The sequence below is a fragment of the Eublepharis macularius genome, chromosome 7, assembly GCF_028583425.1.
Source record: "Eublepharis macularius isolate TG4126 chromosome 7, MPM_Emac_v1.0, whole genome shotgun sequence".
In the NCBI taxonomy this organism is placed as follows: domain Eukaryota; kingdom Metazoa; phylum Chordata; class Lepidosauria; order Squamata; family Eublepharidae; genus Eublepharis; species Eublepharis macularius.
This window is the reverse complement of record NC_072796.1, coordinates 58,238,042-58,262,970: the sequence shown is the minus strand read 5'-3', so window position 1 is coordinate 58,262,970 and position 24,929 is coordinate 58,238,042. Positions and strand designations below refer to the sequence as shown.

The 24,929-nt window shown below is 39.8% G+C and overlaps 1 protein-coding gene across 1 annotated transcript in view; it reads right to left on the bottom strand.

Annotated features, from left to right (window-relative positions):
- The window catches only part of RTTN (rotatin), a 143,836-nt gene that overhangs the window by 32,962 nt on the left and 85,945 nt on the right, over positions 1-24,929 (bottom strand). Inside the window, exons 34-40 of the mRNA XM_054984987.1 lie at positions 24,251-24,327; positions 22,223-22,331; positions 20,635-20,833; positions 18,507-18,597; positions 14,134-14,287; positions 12,101-12,238; positions 7,526-7,737 (exon numbers count right to left, since the gene is read on the bottom strand). Coding sequence (XP_054840962.1) covers positions 7,526-7,737; positions 12,101-12,238; positions 14,134-14,287; positions 18,507-18,597; positions 20,635-20,833; positions 22,223-22,331; positions 24,251-24,327 — 980 coding nt within the window. The remainder of the gene's footprint in view (positions 1-7,525; positions 7,738-12,100; positions 12,239-14,133; positions 14,288-18,506; positions 18,598-20,634; positions 20,834-22,222; positions 22,332-24,250; positions 24,328-24,929) is intronic.

Genomic DNA, 24,929 nt, shown 5'->3' with positions numbered 1-24,929 from the left:
GCTGAAGAAAACCTGAACTAATGGCTAGAGAAAGTTTTGGACTGGATGTGGGCTAATAAACTAAAGCTTAATCTCAACAACATGGAAATACTACTGGTGGTGAGCGGAAGGTCTAATTAAAGTGTCACCCATTCTGGAAGGGGTTTCACTCCCCTTGAAGCATGTCCATACTTTGGGGGTACTCTTGGACCCAGCCTACTGCTAGATAAGCAGGTGCCAGTTGTAGCCAGGACTGCCTTTTATCAGCTTCGACTGATTATCCAGCGGCAGTCTTTCCATGCTCTGGTTACATCTAGGTTAGATTACTCAATGCATGCTACAAGGGGTTGCCATTGAGAATTATTTGGAAACCTCAATTTGTGTACAATACTGCCGCCAGTTTCTTCCAAATTTAACATCCCTCCAGGAAAAAGACAGCTCAAAGGAAAACACAGTCCATATCACTCTAGTCTTGGTTCATCCACACTGGGTCCCAATCTGTTCCTAGGTACAGTTCAAGGTGCTGGTGCTAAAGCCCTATATGGTTTGGGACCAATACCTGAAAGACCACCTAATTATCACTTTATGTACCTACCTGACCACCGCAGTTAACTTCTGAGGCCCTGCTTTCTGAGATTAGACAGGTAGCAACCCTGGAAAAGGCCTTACCAACATTCTGGTCCTCTCTCACCAGGAAGACTTATCTGTCCCCTTCTGTTGTTTTTGGTTTGTTTGGCTTTTCCTCAGTGATCCCTCCTTCCTGCACTATATTTTAATTGTTGTTTTTATGTTTTTTCTGTGTGTATTTTAAATGGTTTTTAATTAATGAGGTGTGTGTTTCAGTTGATTATAAATGTATTTGCAATTTTATTATGTGTGCTTTTAATCTACTACTATATGGTCCATCTGCCCCCCTATGTGCTGGGGAGTTAGAGTTCACCAACCTGCACCTGCACCCTCTTTCCCCATGTGTATGGTGTGCAAGGAAAGGGGAATGGCACCCCGAATGCTGGCATGTATACTGCTATGTTGAGATGTGATTTTATTGTTCTACTGTTTTATCTGTTGTGATTTATCTATTGCTGTAACCTGCCCTGAGCCCGCTTGTGGGGAGGTCAGGCTACAGATGTAATCAATCTGTTAGGTACCTTGGTGACTGTGATGAGGGCAGAAAAGCAGGGTATAATTTTTTTAAATAAATAAAATAATATACAACATATTCATTGCATCTTGCCTGGTCCTTAATGATATCTGTAAACAAATCAATCATTTGTTCAAAGAGAAGATGGAAGAACAGATTCCTTCTACTCTAATTGACTCTCTTTTTTATTCCCATTGATAACTCATCTTTCCCACTCTGACTGGTTTACCTTTCTATCATGATGTCTGCCAACTTCAACTTGGATGCTTTCAAACTATTTTTTCGCTATCAATATACGTATCTTAGCTTGTCTTTGTTTCTTTTGTTCTCTATACCAGGGCCCAATATCCATGTCTGCTTTGATTTTACTACTCTAACTCTTTTCTCTATAATTATAAGCCTTTTTTAAAAAAAGCAGAAAGTGAATTCAGCCTCTCTAGTCATGTTACTTGCTCTTTTCATGATTTTTCTTTCAGAGAGCTGTAGTTATTTCTGAATCAAAGACTCTGTCAGCATGACAAGCTATTTTTTTTATTCCTACCCCAGATCTCAGTCTCTAATTTTTGTGCTACTCTATGTCTCTTGCTGCTCAGATGTCACAATGGGTAAGCTGGCTACCATTTTCTAGACAGGTGAATACTAAAGGTGGTTGTAACATGTTTTAAATTCTAAGGTATCCTGATCCTCTGCCACTCCTACCTGTCCACCTAGGCTATGAGCATCTGTGTGAGACATGGACAGACCCAGAGAGGGGCTTGAACTTGCTTTCAGGAAATCCTAATCCCCTACTTTCTTTCTGTCATCCCAGCAGCCTACCACCAGAAGACAACGCCCCAACTCCCTCCCAGTGGTCTGGCTCACTTAAAGTGGGGTGTAGTGTATGTGAAAAAACTATTCTCCTCCTCCTAGTCTCAACTAAATTACCCAGCTGGACTATGTGTTTGGTATCTAATTGTGAACGAAGGGCCACATGAGTGAGTAACTTACACAGGGTCTAAGAACACAAGGCATGGGAATATGTATCAGAACAGGACAGGACAGAAAAGCAACAACAAAAAACAATGTACTCACAAGGTTAGCCTAGATGAACCCAATTTCATCAGATCTTGGAATCTAAGCAGGGTCAGCCCAGGTTAGTACTTGGATGGAAGACCACCAAGGAAGACTAGGGTTGCTATGCAGGGACAGGCAATGACAAACCACCTCTGAACATCTCTTGCCTTGAAAACCCCAGCAAGGGGGGCGGAGGTTTCACCGTAAACTGGCTGTGACTTGATGGCACTTCACACACACAAAAACCACAAGGTTTCTCTGCCAAAATATTTTACCTTGGCATTTCTCTTTGAGAAATGTGCACAAAACAGTTGAAACTTATAAACCAGAACATGGTAGTTGCAGGCTTGTCTCAATTTCCTCTCAGTTCTTGCTTGCACTGAATGACCTGAATCTCTTAACTCCTTCCCCAGCTGGGAAAGGTTCTGTTCAAACCTGTCTTAAAATGGGGGCTGAGTCCCCACATTTCCTTGCAGTTAGCATTTAACCAATGACATCCCTTGTGTTCCCCTGGCTTTTAGGGACCCCCTGGTCAGGATATTAAAAGTAATCCACCTTGCCTCTTTCATAGCAGTATAGCAAATGGACCCTCCATCTATCACCATAAACAGGGATGCTTTCTTCCTGTGCACAAGAGGCTTTAGTTGCCTGGCTCACGTATGATCTGAGCCCACTGGGGCTATAAAACCGTCTGTGTATGCGTTATCCAGGAGCATTCCAAATTCTCTTGTCATAACACAAGGTCCATACGTTTTGGTGAGAAAGATGAGGAAGGAAAGGGGTGAAACTTAGGCTAGGTACTATTATCATATGATAGAAAATGTATGAATCACACTTATTTCTAATGTCTCAATACATCTGACAGGCTGCCATGGGGAAGGACATAGGGTATCAACCCTTTAACAAAGCCAAAGGCTTACCAAGGTTGATTCTTTAACATTTCCATCTGTGTCTAGTTTTGCCTCTTTTTCTTTCACTTTTATCTTGGTTCCACTTTCTTTATTGATGCCTTTTGTGTCCTGCAACGTTTCTCTTAATCACATTATTTGCTACCCATTGCAAGGGGATGCATATTTGCATAAACGTAGGTCACTAGCCCTGAACAGCCTTCAGTCCAAGTGATGGGGGAAGGGGCTTGGAGAGAATAATTGTGGCATCTCCTTCCCACTGGATGTTCACACACAGCATGAACTGGAAATCCGCACAGGGCTCTCCTCTCTTCTAGTTCTTTTTCAGCTGAGTCACAGTGACCCATCATGAGTCTCAGCAAGAAAGATGACAAATGAAAAACAATCTATACTTTGGTCTGTAAGACTTACTCAGCTTCAAATCCCCCCCCCCCTTTAATATCTATTCCGCAGGAAATAAATTGATAGATCTTCACTATCTGCACTTCTCCAATAAGTACATTCCTTGGCTTTCTTCTTCTGACTCATGACACATGCTATTCTAATCCTATCCTGTACGCTTTTCTGAGTCACTGCGGCTGAGTTGGCTTCCTCTACTTTTCTTCTCCTGAATTTCACACTGTTTATTTATTTTGTCCATTTTTTGTCATTATCTACGACCTCTACCCATCCTTTTTTCCCTTTCTTATCTTGACTTGACTTTTTAGCTTTGCTTTTCTTGCTTTCAGCATTCTCAATAAACATGAATGTACACAACACATCGTAAATCAGATTACCACTTTGTTCTAAATCATCTTACATCATTTTGTCTTCACCTTTTTTCATTCTTTAAGATATGAAGTCTGGCCCTCTCTCTGTTCACAGCTTTAATGGCAGCATAGCAGATGACAGCACTTTAAGCAAATAGTTTTATGTGTACTGTCAAGTAACAAGCTGTAGTAACATACATAAAGTAATTTTTAGAAGATACAAAGATGTATTCCCAATCCCAGCATGTTTCAAGGCACACATATCATGAACAGAACACAGAACTGTGTTTGTGTTACATCTTTTCTCCTTTTAACTACTATAATTAAAATCACTATTAAAGTTGGCATATGTTCAATTAAAACTGAACTGGGAAACGCAGTAGTGGTTCTTATTAAGAGAAAGAAATCTGAAGAGGAATAGACTTGAGACTCTAGATAACTGATGAATGTGACATCTAAAATGAGGCTCACGTATTCTGAGACATATATCTGGTCACAGTCTAGTATATTTTTCAACTTCACAGCTGTGAATGAAAGTAATAGTTTCACCAGTCATCTACAGAAGAACTCAAGGCAAGAATAAAAGGCTCAAAAGGGATTAGCAGAAGCCCAATATATTTGACCACAGAGACACAACCCGCAGGACTGTGGGCAATTGACCAGATAAAAGGAGATTAGAACACCAAGGCTTGAAGTGTTCTGGTATTTATTGCTAGTCCAAGGCTCAAGATAGACGATTTAGATGGCAGAAGATCAAATAAAAACATTATTTACAAGAAAAAGAAAATAAAAAAACACTAAGGAAACAAGTTTCTGCAAAAACATTGATCAGCAGTGAGTAAGATGGCATGGGGGATCTCTTAACAAGATTGAGAAACAGTCCATATGAACAACTGTAATACTGTTAACAGCACAGAGGGCAAGACATTTGGTAGTCCAAACAACATCTTCCTACCAAATCCAAATCAATTTGAGCGAGTTTCAAAATTTTAAACGATTGGCATATTATAGGGAAACAGAAAAAATGAATAAAATTAATCTTGGTAGTATTCTATTTTAAGAAAAACAAGTGGAAATAAAAAAGGTGGAACTACAGGAGAGAATTTCAACTTAAAAATGGGGAGGGGGGCAACAACTCTTGAAAACCAGAGTAACACTAAAGTCTCTCTTCCCCGTACCCTGCTTTAAAAATACCACAAGTTATTTTGAAGGTTTGACTGAGTCATTACATTTAACGGGTCTCAAAAACCATACGTTTTGACAATGATCAGCTGTATAAGAAAGTGCTACAATGGAAAAGGGTATCCTATGTAAAACCATTCTCCTTGTACATTTCAAGGACAAGATTAGGGGTGTGCAGGCACAGAAAGAGTCAGTTTTCCAGCTTTGGAAACTGCTTATTGCCCTGCCTTGGTATGCTCCATGAAGATTTGGAGCACACCAAAACTTCCCGCCTCCCCCTCCCATCGAGTGAACTGGCAGGACTTCCTGAGCTTCCCCTGGCCAATGGGGGTGATCCCCCTCGCAGACCAGCTGAATTTTATAGGGCCCTTTCTGCACTTCAGCTGTCTGACCCATGGGGAGGATCCCCTGAGGCCAGCTGAAGGGGATCCCCCCCGTGGGCCAGCTGAAGCACGGAAAGGCCCGTTTCCCTGCCACTTGCAAGCAGCAGGGAAAAGGCCTTTTAAACTTCAGCTGGCCCACAGGGAGGATTCCCCCTCACACAGGCCAGCTGAAGCACGGAAAGGGCCCTTTCCCTGCCACTTGCAAGCAGAAAGAAAAGGGCCCTTTAAACTTTAGCTGGCCCGCTGGGGGGGATCCTCCTTCACTGGTCAGCTAGAACCAGCCATGGGGTTTGAAGCGCCCCAAAAGCGCTTTGGGATGCTTTGATTTGGCATTTCTGAATCAGGATCAGCATGCTGGGCCTGATTTGGAAATCGTGAATCTTTACAAATCAGGTCTGATTCGGGTATTTATCCCGAATCAGAAACCCAGATTGCACACCCCTAGACAAGACCATTCTAAGCACTATAGACATGAAAGTTTTGTATTTCTAAACTTAACTAGGAGATTTCATCTCTGGAAGATATCTGAGGCAATTTTGTCACTGTGGAGTCCATGAGACAAAGGTCCTGTCTGTATTGCTCTCTGTCTCCCAACAACCCCTTCCTCAATCTCATTGCCACGAAATCTCTCTCCTCCTGTGCCCTTCCTCAAGAGCATTCCATACTGCTGAATCTGGTAGAGTGTGCTACAGAGCCCACTGGAAGACTTATGAAGCGCAATGATAGTAGCAAAAAAGTTAGCGTTCTACAACCATTGCACCAGCTAGTTCACATCCATCTCAGCTGTTTAAGGTATCTCAACAGCTTTTGACTTCTAATTTTGAACTCTCACTAGTTCAAGAACAGATATTTAGCTGTGGCATGTCTGCAAAGCTTTTTTAAATGACCAAATAGCTCGAAAATGCTGTCATCTGGGTGCCACTTGTAATATAGGTGAGGCAGAAGCAATGCTTAACACACCTTCCAGTCTGCTTCTCAATCATTCTGACCCAGTTACAATGGCAGATATTGAAAGAATTCTAGCATTTGTGAAGGCCACTACTTGTACACTGGATTCTTGCTCGTCTTGACTGTTAAAACGGTATAAAGACAACATAAATCAGTCAATAACTCAGACATCTTCCCTCAGCCTCTCAAAGAGGCAGTCATAAACTCACTACTTAAAAAACCATTCTCAGACAAAACTGATGTAGCTAATTATCACACAGTTTCTAATGTGCCTTTCTGGGCAAAGAGCTTGCAAGAGCAGTAGCTGACCAACTCCAGGCCTTCTTGGATAGCTCTTGTGTTTTGGACCCTTTTCAGTCTGGTTTTAGGCCAGGCTACGGGACAGAGACAGCTCTGGTGGCTCTAGTTAATGACCTCTGCCTGAATATAGACAAAGGCCATGTTTCATTGTGGATTCTCCTTGATTTATCTGCAGCCTTCGATACAGTCAACCATATCATCCTGTTTAGGTGTTTGGAGGCAAGGGTACATATTAGGTGATGTACCTTGGACTACTTTTAAATCATGGAACACACTCAGTGGGTTGCTACTGAAAACCAGTTATCCTCAGTATGGGAAATATGTTGTGGGGTTCCACAAGACACAATCTTATCTCTCAAGTTATTCAACTTATATGTTAAATCTTTAGGAAAAAAGTCCTAGCTATTGATGATATAGTATTCACTTGCAGTGTGTAAATCCACCTTAGATGTCAGCAAGAAAGGCGGACTATAAACAAACAAATAAATAACACAACTTTTATACCTGAGAGCCCTTCCTTCCCCCTCCATAACATTGTCTCTCTTTGTATTTTGCTTCCTTCTGTAGGAAGAGATGGAACAAGGGAATCATCATCAAATCTATACTGCATAGGTCTTTTGAATTAAGGTAGGCATCCTATGCACACTGCCAAAGGAACAACTCCCACTGAACACAACAGGCTCTACTTCAGAGTAAGCATGCCCAGGATTGGACTATAACTTCCTTCTCATACAGCTCAGTTTGGTCCTACCCATCATTTATCACGTGGCAACCCCTGTCATTTGTGGAGCACTTATTTCTTTAGTTATATGAAAGTTTTGCTATGTTGAAGTAAATTTCTGCGGAATGCTAAATTATGATGAAAAGTTTACAAGATTCTACCTGAATTATTGATTCACAAAGTTGGGCTACAGATGCTCGACTCTCTTCATCTTCATCAAGAAGGAAGACCACAGTTGGGTGGTAGTATGCACTCTCTTTGCTGTAAAGCACTCTCTTCCCCTCCTCAGAAAACAGAATGGCCAGGAATTGCAAACAGGCCACATGCAAATCAGGGTGACTGATGGAAAGGTGCACACATTCACACACTGTATCTAAAAAGACCGAAAGAGTACAGATTTTATGCTGTGGTACAGATAAATATAATATTGCTATATATGCAAAAATACCGTGGCTGCATATAGAATTGAGGACTATAATTAATTAGAGTGTAATTCTGAAATGCACTCTTGGCATTTTGGACACCTGACTGGCTTTTCTCAGCTATCCAAGACTCCAAAATAACCTGTTCGCATCTTTCATAAATTCAGCAAAGGAACTATTTGCCAAAAGCTACATTCCTCTGGAGAAAATCATAGGGATGTGAATGCTGATTATCCTGGAATGTTTTCAGAAAATATTTCTGTATAGAACGTGAGATCTAACAGAAAAAAGCAGATCTAACAGAAAAACAGTAACACTGTTAAACATAATAGTTCACTGTGGTTAAGAGTGTGTTGGACTTAGACAAGGGTAACTGTCAGTCACTATAGTAAAAGCTGTTATCTGGCAACTGATTATCCAGAATGCTCTGGATTAACTAGCAATACCCAGATGGCAGGCTCTTCTGCCTCAACCATCATACTCCAGTGTCTTTGGACAAGCAATGGCCCCACTCGAGCAGGCCAAGTTGATGTCTGCAGCCATTGCTGGGTTTCTGACAGCCAATCCTATGCTCAGGTGCTTCCTTCCCCCTCGACCTGCCTTGCGCTGTCAAGAGCCAGAGCTGCCAGAGAGCTTGCAGGCAACTGGTCTATTTTTCTGCATGCCAAGTAGGATGGCTCCATGGCTCAGATTGGGGGACAGCCTGCCAAGCATGCTAGCTATCACCATGCCATTTCCAATGCGGTGAGGCTTGGTAGCTGCAGATTCCTCAAGGTAGAAGGCACAGGAAAACACTAAGCTAGAGTATCTGGCACATTTGATCAACCAGCAATCCTATTTTCCCATAAGTGCCAGATAGCAAAACTTTATCTCAGTCTGATTTAGCTCACAGAATTGAGAAAATAAAATGAAAAGAAGAGGAATTATGTATGCTTTGAGCTTCTTGGAGGCAGTACAGGATAGAAAAGTCGTAAATAAATATTAACCATTTCTGGCTACTTGTTCTATCTCAAAACCTGTTGGAAAAACATTGAGAGAAGGTATTACCACATTGGTTTCACATAGAACCACAAGTTCAGGCTTGCCCCCTTGGGATCCTTAGTTTGTGGGATAGGATGACAAAGGAATATATTTCTATGAATAAATGTTCTAGGAAAACATTTTGCTTGTGTTTAAATTTGGGCTAACGTACAATGGACAATTACTTAAGCATTTCTTTGACCTATGGACAGTTTTCGGTCAACTCTCACCTCAGTTAAACACATAATACTACCTATTGGATCTTTCCCCTTTGATTGACTAAGCAAAATTAACCAATATGAATATTACAAGATGGCTGAGACTGTATTTAATTTCACCGTTTGCCATTTTGTATTAGAAGACTGATGATTAGAAGGCCTGAAGCAATTTTAGTCTTCTAACGAGGTATGAGATCCAATCTAGAAAATCCAGCCACCACGGGAAGATTTTTGTCCTCACCTGACATATTTGTTCTTTTATAAGAGTTAGTATGTAGCATTTGGTATGTTGAGTTTATAGCCTGTAACCTTGGGAAACTACTTCAATAATTATGTGATGAAGGAGGGGAGGGTTTGATTCTCAGGGGAGAGTATACTTAAAAAAAAAAAAAAGAATTGAAGGGAGAAAAAGAACTCTCATCAGAAGCTATGACCTAGCCAAGACTTAACTACTGAACCATTATCATTGCTTTGCCCAACACAATAAAGTCTTTGACTACTGTACAAGAGGGCTGTGGTGTAAGGAGGTGGTCTCAAAGAGATGCTTCACTAAACAGATAATACATAGTAGTGAAGTCTATGGTCCCTATCTGTTGCTTTAAGTATGATTGAAATGAGTAGTTCTATGTTGTTTAATGTCAGACCTAGAATTACTTATGTTCTGTTTCAACATTTCTTCAACTCTACTGAATTTCTGCTGATGTTATGTCTTTGTAAATTTGCATTTATATACCCTTAGACATTTTTATTGAAATGTCCTTGACATTGACTATAGGGGTGTGCACTGAAAAAAAATCGGCTGATTGTGATCAGTAATACTGAAGTGGAAAAAAATTCAGCATTTCTCAAATACTGAATTCATTCTTCAGTTTGTCTCAGCAATACAAAGCAAATTCAGTAAAATTCAGCCATTGTTTCCAATATGAAACATGATTTGGGGCTTTCTGGGGGCCATTTAGGACCAAATTTTACCAAATTTGCTGGGGACCTTCTTCTAACTGTCCTCTAATGACCCCCCCCCATGTTTCATGAAGATTGGACTTCAGGGGAGCATTTATGGCCCCAACAAATTCAGTGGCTTTTGCTTGCAAAATGCCACCTCAGCTGCCTGGATAGCTCCCTTAGTTTTCTCCATAGGAAATAATGGAGATTGAAGGTGGTTGGGGGCACCTTCTTTGGGGAGGCCATAAAATGGCCCCCTGTGGTCCAAACTTCATGAAACTTGGGCGGTCTTTAGAGGACAGTCAAGAGTATGCCCCTCAAAAAATTGTAGATTTTTTTTGCAAAATGCCCCCCCCCATCCTTCTGAATAGCCCCCATAGTTTTCCCCATAGGGAATAATGGAAAATGGAAGTTGCTGGGGGCAAACAGGTGGGAAGCAAGAAACGCTGCTGCCATGGCTGCTGAAGTTTACCAAATTTTATTGAATAAATTCAGTAAACTTCAGTTTGGTAATTACCAAAACACATCAGCAATACTGGATTGAGTTCTGCAATATCAAATTTTACCGAATCAGGTAAAATTCAGTATTTTTTACCAAACCCCAAACCTGAATTGCACATTCCTGATTGTACTTATCTCACATTACATAATCCACCTTGAGCCTCAGTGAGAAAGGTGGACTATATATAAACAATTAAATAAAATTATGTAGAACAACTGAAGTAAAGATACAACACTTCCAAAATTAGTAGCGCAAGAGTTGTAGGAAACTAATTTTCAGCTGCATATAACTCAGGAGTGGCTCTTGCATCTGATGTCATAAAATATGGCCTGATAAGCCGCACACCTCTGTGCGTGGCTCATCTTCACATTGTCTAATGTGCTGCCTCATAGGAAGAGCAGATGCAAACACTGATAGGGCTCCAGTACCTTTAAACAGTAGTTTAGAAAAAGTAATCATATAGAAGGATTTTTGACAAGTTCAGCTTTTCTACCTTATAAACTAAATTCCACATATCTTTATGACTATTAAGAGGACACATGCTCTGTCCTCATCTGGTCTTCTAGTGAAAAGGAGGTGAAAAAACCCTGCAGATAGTAACAGAACATTAAAAATATTGATAGGAATTGACCTGTTAAAATAGCTATGAACACAAATTTGCATATCTTTTTAACAAATATGGAACAACATGACTGAAACATGACAAAAGGTGTCAAAAACAAAACAAAACAAAACAAAAAAAGACCTAGAAATCAGTCAAGCATCACTTTGTCAAGTCTACAGACATTTAATATTAGGTGATCAGAAGTCATCCTTGTCTAGGCCAAGCCTGAGCACTTTGGTTCAGGCTCTTAAGTTCTCACAGGCCCAGTTCTGGCTTGCCGCCCTGGGAATGGAATGAGCAGGCTCTTTAATTAATTGCACCTAACGCCTGTTGTTCCAGGCTAAGATGTCCTTGGGTGGAAGGGAGTCTCAAGGCTCTGGATGCCTCCCTTGCTTTCTCAGACCTAGCAATGCTGATATCGAAGTGTGCCCTGATTGGCTGACAATACCATAAAAGATGGCTCCTTGCTGCAATCTGAATCTGACACACTCTCACTTGGACACCTGGTTTGACGATTCTATTTCTACCTTTATTCCATCAGCATGTGAGAGACTTTGCTTCATGTCAGGCTTTACAATGACCATGCCTGGCATGGTTTGGAACTTTGCTTGTGAGTATGAGCAACTTGAAGCTATTTCAGAGAAAAGCAAACTAGTAAGCTTTCATGTCTAAGACAGTTTTAGCTAAGTATTAGGTAAGCTGTTATTATACTGCCTTTTGCTTGTGCCTTATGGAGTGGTTCCTGCACCCTTGCATACACTCTTCTGAATTAATAAACATTTATATTTATGCCTGTGTCTTGAGTTTCTGATCACTTGTGGGCAAGTTCACCCAGAAAACAAACCCGGAGACTGGGAAGTCTCAAACTACTTAGACAACCTCTACCTTCCAGAGGGCTACTAGGGGTTCTGAGTGGCTGTAATCTGCGCTTAGAAATGGTAGTTGAGGGTTGAACCACTAGACAATTCTTGCTTCTTTAGACCTTGTAGCCACTAAGGCATTTAAAAAAGGGAAAAAAGAGATGTTACCAAGTACTGCAGTCCAATGCTTTGCAAGAGCTGCAGTCACTGATGGGAGAGAAGTATGGCCACATTTTCTTAACAGCGTAGCTAGAAGGCTGAATAAATCTTCCCAGGCTTGGTAAACTGCAGCAGATAATTCAGGCTCTGTCAATTAAGCACACAAATAAGGAAGTACACAGATCTCAATATGAAAGCACCTTCATAACTTACAAATTAAGTGAAATTAAATTACTTGCAACTAAATGAGAATGTGTCTATACAGCAAAGTGCTTCAGGTTTCATAATTTATAAGCTTGCTTTAAGGCAAAGAAAAATGACTAATATTATAAACAAGCATTTTAAATTCAAGTAAACGTCAGATTGGAAGAACATATGTTAACTCTCTTTTACTCAAATCTTTTTATATAGTAGAACTTAATACTTCCTGCTAATCGTTATGAAACAAACAAGAATGGAGATTATCAGAAGTAGAAGTCAAAGAAGCGTAAAGAAATTATACATGTTGGCACTACAGCAAAGAAGTAAGTTCTTAAAAGACACACTGGTGAAATGAAAGGCTAATTGGAAGAATAGTGAGAGCCAATAAGGGAGTGGCTGTGTCTTAGTCATATAATATCTGTTTTGCATGTAGTAAGTCCCAGGTTAAATCCTCAGTATCTCCAGCTAAAAGGATTGGGTAGAAGGTGACATGATAAACCTAAGGTTGCCAGGTCCCCTGACCCTCTCCCCCAGCACGCGATTGGAGCCTTGGCACTTAACTTATATATTCCTCTGTCACGAACACATGAGCGTGCGTTCCCCCACCCCACCCCCACAGCCAAGTAAGGGGGCGGGGGGGTGGAGGCTGGGAGTGGGGGATCTCCTATCCCCGGTAGAGGATTGGCATCTCTAGATAGACCTCTGAGACCTTAAATAACCACTCCCAGTAAGAGCAGACAAAACTGATGTTGCTAGGACAATGATCTGACTCAGGATAAGGCAGCTTCATGTGTTCAAGACATGGCTGGGCATGCCTATCCCGGACGAATAAGCTCCCCGCCCCACACACACACGTAATTCAGAACTATCAGAATAATTTCTCACAATTCAGAGGATTCTGATTATGAGTGGATCAAAGCATAAATCCTCTGCCCCCCACCCCCGCAACAGGGATAATTTCCTATGATGTAGGGAAACAACTGGAGAGGCTCTAGGGGCTTTTTCACATTTTGCATTTAAAGAAGAAAATTAAGATATGTGCATCTGGGTCCTAAGGCCTGTAGCAGCATCAGGCTGTGTATGGTACCTTTGTCTCACTTCATTAAATAGCCTAGAGTGAGAAGATAGGTCCAGAGGAGTTAGCCATGTTAGTCTGTAGTTGCAAAATAGTAAAAAATCCAGTAGCACCTTTAAGCCAGTTTGCTGTAGTGGTTAAGCATGTGGGACTCTAATCTGGAGAGCCGAGTTTGATTCCCTACTCCTCCACTTGAAGCCAGCTGGGTGACCTTGGGCTAGTCACAGCTCTCTGAAGCTCTCTCAGCCCCACCCACCTCACAGGGTGTTTGTTGCGGTGGGGATAATAATACTTTATAAACTGCTCTGAGTGGGCATTAAGTTGTCCAGAAGGGTGGTATATAAATTGAATGTTATTATTAAGACAAATCAACTTTATTGTAGAATAAGCTTTCGAGAACCACAGCTCTCTTCGCCACGCATCTGATGAGAGCTGTGGTTCTCGAAAGCTTATGCTACAATAAAGTTGGTTAGTCTTAAAGATGCTACTGGCTTCTTTACTAAAGTGGGAAAGGGCATCTGAGAGCTGCCCCCCCGCCCCCGCTCCCTGAGGGCTGCACTAGAGAGTCTGTTTTTTTAAGCCCCAGCAAATATCAGTATTTCTAGTGCTTGGAGGACTTGGGCAAGCTTGATCAACACTGACTGACAATTAAAGAGCTAAATGGTTTGGAATGGCAGAAGAAAAATTGTGGAATTTATCGACCTTCAGATTTCATGCTTCAAGCCTTTCAGCAATCTGTCTTCTCCCCTTTACCATATACAGTTACCTAAGCCATCCTTTGAACGAATGGAGAGGACCATGAAGGTGTTTGTTAAGAGAGGTGTCAATAATTCCTCCTGCATCACAAGGTGAGTGTCTGCCAACAAACATGATTGCAGGAGATGGGACAATGATGAGACAAACTGCAGTAGAAATAAAACCTGTTGAAAGGGCAAAGTAAGTTGGTTCAGACACTTGAGATAAATTTCTGCGCTAAACTATTTTAGTCAGTGACATCTCACAAATAAAGTTAACAGATCTGTCCTCAAGAGTAAGATTTTTTTTAAAGAAATAAACCTGATAGTCAACATATGGAAAAATTCTCACAGCCGATAATTTAAAATTCTACAGTAGGAAGTCAGTGTTGGGCACTTCCAGGCTGCAGTTCTGTATATAGGCATTTGGAATTCTGTTCCATTGAAACCCACTTAATTCCAAGTAAACATGCTGAATTTTCCTTAGATTTGATTTTAGACTTTGAAAAAGTCCAAGACCTCCTTTACAATAATGACATGCCTATTTGCTTCCCAATGTACAAGGGCCTTTTCCTTCTTCACATGGTTCCAGCCAATCAGAGATCATACAGAGAATCTGACATTGTCATGTTGCCAAGTTTCTTCAAATTTGCTGTGAGAATGGGAAGACTGCTTCACTGGCCCAGTACTCAAATTCTTGAAAAGTGAGGTTCGTGGCTCAGCCCACTTGATTAGATGTGGCATGAGTCCTGATCGGTAGGGCTGAGGAGGCTCAGCCTATCAGATAGGGGCAGCAAGAGATTTCTTTAGCGACCCCCTTTCCGAGGCACTGAAGCATTATCAATTCTGGTCCATCATAGAGGAGATTTCGGTGGAAAAAAGGAGTGCCAGCCTGCAGGTTCGGTACTCACTCATTACGGACTGGAGCTGCTTCAACCGCTGCAGGCTTGGGCCTACCTAAAGGATCACCCAGTGGTGATCCAAGATTTTCAAGAGTTACATTAGGTAATATGGGCCTCATTGGCCATTTGATATAATTCAGCTTTGAAACTAATACTGCATTTTGCTGTCTTGCAGGTGTACACATACCACAAAGCCCCATTAGACCCCTCATTTTGGGCCACTCGATTGTCTTTTGGGTGAAAAGGAGGGCCAAAGCCAGCAATGCTGGGTCATAGCTTGGCCCTTCCCCTTTTGTGAGCATCAGATGGTGAGGCAAATGGGGGACGTTATAAGGCCAGCTCCTTCTCTCTCTCCATCAGGTTTTGAGATACGGCAGATGTCCCAATGTCTTGGCTATTCATTTAGGTGAAAATGATCTAGTGCAGACAAAAGGGGATGCACTCATAAATAGGGCACAGAAGGATTTAGAAAGAATTAGATATTTATGCCTGGGACTCTTGCTGGTTTGGATGGAACTCCTTTAGAGGAGGTCTAAAAGAGTGCAAGCAAACCAGCCAAAATCGAGACAGCCAGAAAGAATGCCGACATGTCCATTAAAAAGGCAGTTTTAGCAAATAAAGGGGCCAGCATTTCTCATCCTTTGATAAGGTACGATATGCCACATCTGTATAGAAGTGATGGGATTAATCTTGGTCACAGCCCACAGGACATAATTGTCAGCAGGTGTGGCAAAGTGCGTTAAGCTAGGCTAAGCCCCTTGTTTAGCAGGAAAAAGAAGGGGTTGCTCTGGAAAGGTCTGGTGAGGCATCTCAATGATGGGGAGGGTGTTTGGAACAGGCCATCACATGCCGTGCAGCTGGGTACACTGTGAAGGAGTGCCTTAAGTGCTGAGCGGCATCTACTGAATCTGGTAGGTGCCTTGCAGCCCTTCAGGGGAGATGGATGAAGCTGGGCACCTCTTGGCACAGGAGGGCCGTGCAGTCTATGACAAACAAGGCACACAAAACTGCCATCCAAGTTTTGAGCCAGGGTGGATTTTGCCCAGTAGGCAACCAAGAGGGATGCATAGTACACCCCACACTCAAATTGTCAGCTTGTAAGTGTTGGTGAAGTTCAGCAATTAAATTTTTTTTTTTAACTTTTATTTGAAAATTTACAAGTTTACAAGGAAGATGGGAAAAGAACAATTGTGTCAAGATCAAAAATAGATATAGCAGAATACACCAAGAAGAGAAAGGTAACAACAACAACAAAAAACACAATTTGTATACTTAAGTAGCTGTAAATATGACTATGTAAATATACGCCCTGAATTGGAGAAAGTGTGTAAGAAGGTGTGTGCTATAAACCTTTAGAAAGTTAGCTTCTTTTTTTGACACTAAAGTATAAGTCAATAAAACCAAATATATCAATGCTGAATAAAATTTTCAATGTGATCTTCCTTTGTTTAGCAAAAGGTCTAGTTAAGTGTCAAAAATGGATTGATGCAGTTGACTGGGGGCCTGTAATTCTTTCTCTGTGATAAACTCATAGAAGGGTAGCCATTTTCCATAAAATAGTGAGCTTTTGATAGATGAATCCAAATATTGTAGGTTGTTTGTTATTTTTTCAATGATAAAATAGTCCCAGATTTTCAAAAACCATAGGTTAATTGATGGTTGAGTCGGTTTGGTCCAGTTTAAAGCTATTACATTTTTTGCAGCTATGAGAAGTGTTGAAATTAAATCACGTTTAGATGGAGGAGTTTTAATGGATTGCCATAAATCTAGAAAGATTAGCTGTGGGGAAAGGGGAATCTTAATGTTTGTTATTATAAAAATTTGTTATAGTATATTTTCCCAAAATTTGTAAATGACGGGGCACAGCCACAGCAATTTAAATTTAAATGGTTCAGTAAATACAAACTAGTTGAACCCACACATACTTGTCTATGTAATTATTGCTCTGTGTCATATTTGGGTGCTGGGGCAACAATTTTGGTATACTTTTTAAAAAATTTCAGTTTTATCATCTTAGTATATTTCATTGTGAGACCACATATTTACTAAGCATATGAATACAAGATCTCAAGTGTTTTGTATTTTAAAGCAAAGTTTAATTGAAACATTCTAAAATTTCATGCTTTAAACTCTTCACTTTTAAAGATATACATCAGTCTTAAAACATCATATAGAAACTGATATGATACACTATTAACATAGTTCACATTCTTGCATAATAATGACATACTTTGAAAACTGCTCTGAGTAGCCGTTAAGTTGTTCTGAAAGACGGTATATAAATCAAATGTTAATATTATTATTATTCATTTCATTCACAAAACAATTCATATTGGAACACAATATCAAAGGACCTTTGATACTATTACTTTATATTCAGTTGTACTGCATAAATAAATTATGTAACAGACAGCCAAGGTTCCAAAGTTTGCAAATTAAAATATCCTCCAAATTATAGATGGAACTGGAATTTATCACCGTTAGGTATAACTGCCATTTTAATTAAACTAATCATACCTAAATTGAACTTCCTGTTTTGGAATGTTCCTACAATAATACAGGAACGAGAGTTAAAAATTATGCAAAAATGTATAACTGATTTCATCCGGAACTATAATAAATCTAGAATGAGTAAACAGGATATGCACAGAAACAGGCCCGGAAAAAAGGCTGGAACAAATTATCACACACCGGAGTAAACCCAGGTTATGAAGAAAAATCTGTTCTTGTTTTTAGACCCTTTGTTTCAAAGCTAACCTCCCAAAATCTGGCAACAGAAAAACACACATATACACAGTTGCAAGCTTGGAAACATCTGAGTCCCAGAATTAGTATGAAGGTTGTGTGTGTGATTGGGCTGAGAGAGCAAACACCCTTACACTCACCTTCTTCCAACCAACGCTTACCAAGCAGATCTTTTAAAATGAACAAATACCTGGCTCCTTAGACAGTCATGTCAGTCCTTTGTTGGAGCTAAGAAATGGTCTACTAAGCCAGTACAGGATCTCCTACATGGATCTTCTTATTTAGACTGGAACAGGCAAGTGGAGGTAGGAAGGGTAAAGAAAAAAAAACAAATCCATTTTCTTTGCTCCTCCCCTCTTCCCTTTTGCAGTGTTTCTGTCGGTCCCACAACAATATGGAATCAAGATGTGGGAAGACAGCAATATACGGTTACAACATTCTTTCATGAATTTATACATGTAAATTCCCAAATGGAAGAAAAAGAAATACTAAAACAAGACTAGCTTTTTTTTCTTTGAGAGCAGTTCAATCCTCAGCAGGTATACTCAGAAAAAAGTTCCACTGAATTCAATGGGACCCACTCCTTAAAAATGATATCTATGTTAAGGCTGGCAATAAGAAACTTATTTAAAATTGCTATTCAATGGAAAACCACTGGATGATATCTCTACATGCATGTGTGTGTGTGTGTGTGTGTGTGTGTGTGTGTGTGTGTTTCAAAAACACAAATGTAAAACAAGCATACTTGAATCACTAACCTGAATTTTTGAATACTCCATATGAGATTGTCGAGGAAGGGGCAACTTCATTTCCAAGAGACATCTCTCTATCAAGCCTGAATTTATAAGACTAATACAAATCCCACCCCCAAAAAACTCAGTCAGACCATCAGACATTTACTTGTACACAAATATAATGACTCTAGGCTGGCTGAATGTTAAGACAGAAGACCCACATATGATTGAAGGGGAATAGAAATACTAATGTAAACAAATATAACTAAAATAGAAAGAAGAAGATAGAATGAATAACATATAGAGTATAAGTTAAACTGGCTGATTTATATGAATGTATGGTTTACATAGTTTATGATATATAGAAATATTTGAAAGTGAAATAATGAAAAATGGGATAAATTGTTTATCCATTATGGAAAAAGGGACTCATAGTCAGGGTACAGAGTATTAAAAATAGTTAAAGAAGTATTGCTTAGAATAAAGGGAGAATATATATTTGTTAGATAGAGGAATATATAAAGAGTAAGGGAAAAGGGATAAAGGGTTGGAAAACTGTTGGAAGTCAACAAAATGGGGGGGGGAAAGGGAGGGGGTTAGAAATTGGGAAATGGGAATATTGACGGTAATGTGTAAACATTTGACCCAATAAAAATTTTTTCAAAAAAAAAAAAAAGACAGAAGACCCACATACAACACTAAGTATAGGTATCCCCAAAAGCCAGCATTTCAAACTCAAAACTTTGACTCAAATCATAAAATACTGGAGACCTTCACATGCTGAAGGGCAGGTGACCTTTTTACGACTGAGTAAACACGATGTATGAGATGGGTTGTTTGTGTCAATATAAATGCCTGATCATATAGGAGAGTGCATTCATATGCAATGTATTATCTTCCTCCTCCCCAAAAGGGGAAGGGGACCACAAATAGTTTCCCAGCTCATACATATTCTCGATAAGGCACACTGCTCCTCCACCATGCTAAGGCCCCAAACAACATAAAGACAGTTATCTAAAATAACTGTTGGTCAGATGAGAATTCTGACCAGGAAAATAGTGCATGGAGAAAAGGTTTAATCCCCTTTCCATCCTTTCCATCTGCTTTGAACAAATTTTAAGTCCCCTTCTATTTCAGTATATTTTTATATATCACCCTTCTGCCCTCATAAGAGCCAGCAAGGAAGCTAACACAATAAAATCACATATTTAAAATCATTAAACCAACAAAAATACATCATTAAAGCATTTAAAACCAAAGCTAATACACATTCAAAAACATAAAAATAACAATTAAAACATAGGGTGGGAAAGAGGGATCACTGAAGGAATGCCAGTAGAAGGGCTGCCCTCACCATTTAGTGAAGGGCAAGTGCAAAATGTCGGTATCAGTGCTGGAATATTGTGTTCTTGGTTGGAAATAAAACCATAAGCTGGTATGATTGATTCAGAAGAAAGACTAAGCATAGAAGCATTGCATCCATTTATGGTCAAGATGTGGTTGGACGGTAGAACCTCCCAGATCACGTTTTGACAACTATGCCACAGCAGCTCTATTAGCATGCATTGTTATTACGTTAGTAGGCAGAAATTCTAATCTAGCTAGACATTTCCCTACTTTCTTGCTTTTATTTGGATAATAATGGAATATAAACACATTGCCACAATTTGCCAGTTAATTATATATTAAAAGCTCTTTTCAGTACATATATATATACACACACACACACCTTAAAGGTTTGCATGAATGTAACTGCCAACTTTTGTGAAATGTCACATTTTAAGAGAGTTATTTTTGGTGCTGCCATTAGCCCAATACACCCTACGCACTTGTGTGTGGTGGGACTGGGCCACAAGTATATACCCTTTCCATGCACAAGCACCAGATTAAGGATACAGATTTTGCTTGACAGACTTATCTAAGTAATTGGCTACTTGTTACTTGTGTCAAAGCCTAAATAAAATAGTTTTACTGTTAGAGGTTCTTTCTTGCAAAAAAAAAAAGTGGGTCTGCTAGCTTGATTTTAAAAAATATCATTTTGAATTCTCGTAACACTCAACAATTGATCAATGCCGGTAACAAAGCTTTGGGCAGTATTTGTCCTCTTCAGGATGTTGTCTGCTTATAACCTTAGTAGTTATTGATCTCTTACCTACTGAGAGCAGTTAGTGTATGTGCTTGCTGAACAGCAATCCCAGTGTCTTTTGGAGTGACAATCAGCAGGTTATTCAGTAAGCTGCACATAGCTGAAAGAAGAGGGGGTGTGACCACAGCACACTGATTAGGTCTAATGGTGGACCGTGGGGAATCGTGTAGACTTGAGGATGTTGTTGTGGTTGTGTCACTCTGTCCTAGAACACAAAGTTCAAAGAACAAACATTTTCAAAGTATGGTTACTTGAGATGGTGAGAATTATATAAAGCAATAGAGTACATTTCCTGCCTGCACATAAGTAAAGGACAAATCCATCTGTTTCACTTGCTATATGAAACATTGAAAAAGTCATTGTACCTTCTAATTTCAGATTTGCTATTGGGACAGAGAACATAAGGACACACCAATATCTAGGCATATAGATTAGAGGTACGGAATAACTCTCCAGACAAGACATTTAGGGAACAGGAATGCCCAAAACAGGGAGAAAATAGAGAGACTATGTAGTATGTTTTTCAACCCAAGCTTCCTGTGCCATCTAATAGTGTGAAATTTTTGTTCCAAGTGACTTTTGTTCTTGGTCTTTCAAATATATTCTAAATGATTTTGCAATTTATATACTTTATATAAGCATAGGGTTCAAAGCAAATGTACCTTCAGACTCTTGCATGGAAACAAGTAAAGACCTCTAGAATCAGAGTTTGAGAGTAGGGCAAAAAGGTGCCAGAAATCCAAGGTATCAAGCTAACACAGACAACCCTGAGAGCGATAAGGTCAGATGTGGCACATACAATAAAAACCCTGAGAAACCAAGTCAAGTAATACGTATTATTGATTTTTATTTTTTTTTATTTATTCCACCTTTATTCCCAGCTTAGGATCCTCAAGGGGGCAAACGGTAGAACCTCCATTTTGTCAGGATTAAGTTCCCTCCCCTGGCAAAGCAACTGAGTGTTAAACAATAATTACGCCCATGCCCCTTTCTCTATCCCTAGTTAAGAAAAATGAATAAATGGCACAGGGTTGGAGTTCAGAAAGTAGTATATTAAAAGTAAAAACCATCTGGGGTTATTCTGCATTTTGAATCTTTAGAAATGCTTTATAGGACCAGCATAATTGAGAGAGTTTAGCTTTAAATCTGAACAGACAGAAAGAAGGCTAAAAACAGAATGTCAATTGCATCACTGTATAATCATTTGTTTTCATTTCTTTATTCTTATTTTATTATTGGTTTTCAGTAGTTTTGTTTGCAATGTATTCAGTTCATTTCTTCACTGTGCCTGAAATTCCTTTTCATCCCCCCTTTCAGTCTTTCATCTTTGTTCATTTTGGTTTTATTTTAATTAATCCACTTAATTTTAGTTAAACCATGATGTCTGTTTTCCTTACAAGCGCAGCATCTAGCTACCAGTACAATGTAAGAATCTTGTTTTCACAGCATGGGGGTTGTTGTTAGGAATTAACGAGGGGGGGGGGGGTAGCAGGCAAGCCTCATTACAGAAACCCTAAAACATATACAAAAGGATTGTTGGATCATAGCCACATTCAACAATTTCTTCCAAATGACGCTCTCAAGATTGCCTTACCTTGAGCCACAAGCCGATTAACAGGCACTTCATGGATAACACTAGCAGATGGTGAGGTGGTTGCTTGTAATTCCACAGCATTCTCCAGAGCCTGTACTGGTGAAATGATCTAGTAACAAGAACCAAGAAAAGGAATTCAATCTCCTCTATTAACATATTATGTCTTTATCAGCAATTTCCATTGGTTGCTAGGAATGGACCTTGAAAAAAAACCCTTGTGTATGTATATATGGAGTGCATCATTGATTAATCTCGTTTAACTGCATCTTTATAATCAATTCCTGGCCCTCAACAGCAGCTTTTTGGGAAAAGGAAAGGGAAAGTGTGCCCCGGTGCATATATACCACATAAAACCTCAAAGGGTTCTGCATGGATGAAGCCAGGATCAAGGTTATTGCGGATACAGGTTGCATGGTGTGAGGGAATGAGTTTTAAATGCAAGGATTACCGACTGCTGTACCCAGAGCATGTAACGTAAAGGGTTAAAACAACTGCCTGAAGGGAGGATGATTGGCATGCTGCTCCCCCCTCTCTGCAATTGGCCAGAGAGAAGGTAAACAAATTGGATCTGAAAGGATTGTCAAGAGAGTTGAAACTTGGAATCTGACCAGGGAGGGTCCGACTGAGAATCCTCTGTGTGAGGAAAAAGAGAGAAAAGTTTACCCTAACTGTGACAGCGTAAGGTTGATGAAAGGCTTTTAGTTGATGCACTAAAGTGGGAAAGCCAGCACTAATTTTACTCAGACAATGTAGAACAAGGAGCGTGTAGTTGGCAGAGGAAGTGGGTAGTAAGGAGACTCCCCTTCAGCCAAAAGATCAGGGTTATGCCTTTAGTAGAAGAATAATTCCTGCCCAGTGTCTAGAAAGGGTTTTTTGGCTCTGTTGAGTACCCTGGGTCTGGAGTAAAAGGAAAAGGGTGATGTGTTGAAGTCAGAACACCTAAGCTGTGGAGTGAAATCTATTAAAGAATCTTGTTTAAGTAACTTAAATCTGAAACTACCAACCTCTCACTGCTAAGATCTGTAAATATTTGAAACTAAGCTTTAAGAAGACTACTGTGCCTAATGCTTGTGAAGTATTCTGTTTAACAAACAAAATTTACAAGGGTCCAGTAGCACCTATAAGACTAACAAAATTTGTGGTAGGGTATATGAGCTTTCGTTACAGCTCACTTCTTCAGATACCCTATCACAAACCCCTCATAAATTAGCTAAAATTAATCAAGGGGGGGGGGTGTTAAATGTGTTGGATTTGCTGACACAAACTTTGTATGCATGTGGTGAAGATGCAAGTAGAGCATCTATAAGAATAAGAATCTTTATGGGAGCCCTGTGGGAGCAAGGTCCATTGTTCAGAATTCTAGAAAGCAGCACTACAAATCATTTACAGTATTAAAAGCAAACAGAAGGGATTCTGTAATAATCAGTGTTCAAGGCAGACAAGGTGCTAGGGAAAGGAGGGATCAATAATTTCAACAAGCTATACAAAAATATAGCTTTTTAACTTCCTGTACCATCTAAAACCCCTAGTAATGATTTCCCAGGGGAAGAGGGGTTAAACAGAGCACATACAAAAGAGTTACTTGCATACCAGTGAACAATAATTTATTCCAGATGAGTGTGTTGAGAAAGCTTTAGTCAACAGGATGAGAATGGATTTCCTCTTGTTTTTCAGTGTTGACAAGCACATATTACTTACGCTTACATACAGACTTTTCTGAACTTATTTACAAGTCTGACATACACTATTGCACAGATATTAATTTTCAGAGTTTGCTAGCTTTTCAAGAAAAAAAGAAGCCCTTTCATAAATCCCTCCAGAAACAAACTACAGAATGCTTTGAACATTACATGCCCACAACAACATTTCCAGGATGAAAGCCAACAGTTTTAGAGCTTCTGAGTTGGGGGGAAAAATTCCGACACCCAGGAAACACAGGCAAGAGATCATTCACTGGATAGAACAGAAAGGAATCCAGTTCCTCAGAACATCTAAATAAATAGGAAGTTGCACTACCTTTGAACTCACCATAGTCTCAGATGTTGCTTGAGAACTTGGAGATTGACTTTTAGTAGACAGGAGTCTCCAAGAGCTAATGGAGTCATCTGGATGAGAAGAGAAGAAATTCTAGCATATTTAACAACACAGGCGGCCTCTGTATTACCTTTGCTCCCTGCCCATATTTTGAATAAAGAGGTCAGGCAATAGGTCATAAAATAGAAACTATTAAAATAAGTTCCTTAGAACATATCCTCCAGGCTGAAAATAGTCAGCAAAACAGAAAATAATAGAATAGACAGATAATGAGGAATATTTGCAATGCATGCCTTATTCCTAATGCTGTAATAAATCTTCTAGTTTTTAAAATGACACAAGATTCTCTAAGATCCCTAAGGAGATCAGGCTTCCTAAGGGACACTACAAATATGGTCATTGCAAAGTCTGATCCCCTAGTAAAAGACGGTTCTGCATTCTTAGTGGCTCAGAGCAGGAGGAAGGTAATTTTGCGGTCTTTCTTGACTTGCAGCGCACCCAATGTTTTCTATGTCATTGAATGTTCTTATCATTTCTTATATGTGGGCAGCATGATTTGACTGGTTAAACAGTGGATTCTTGAACATACGTCCAAATCCAGAATAAAGTAATGCAAGCTCCCCTTGTCAGTCATTTCTTCGAGCACCACTGAAATAATAATGAACTGAAATTC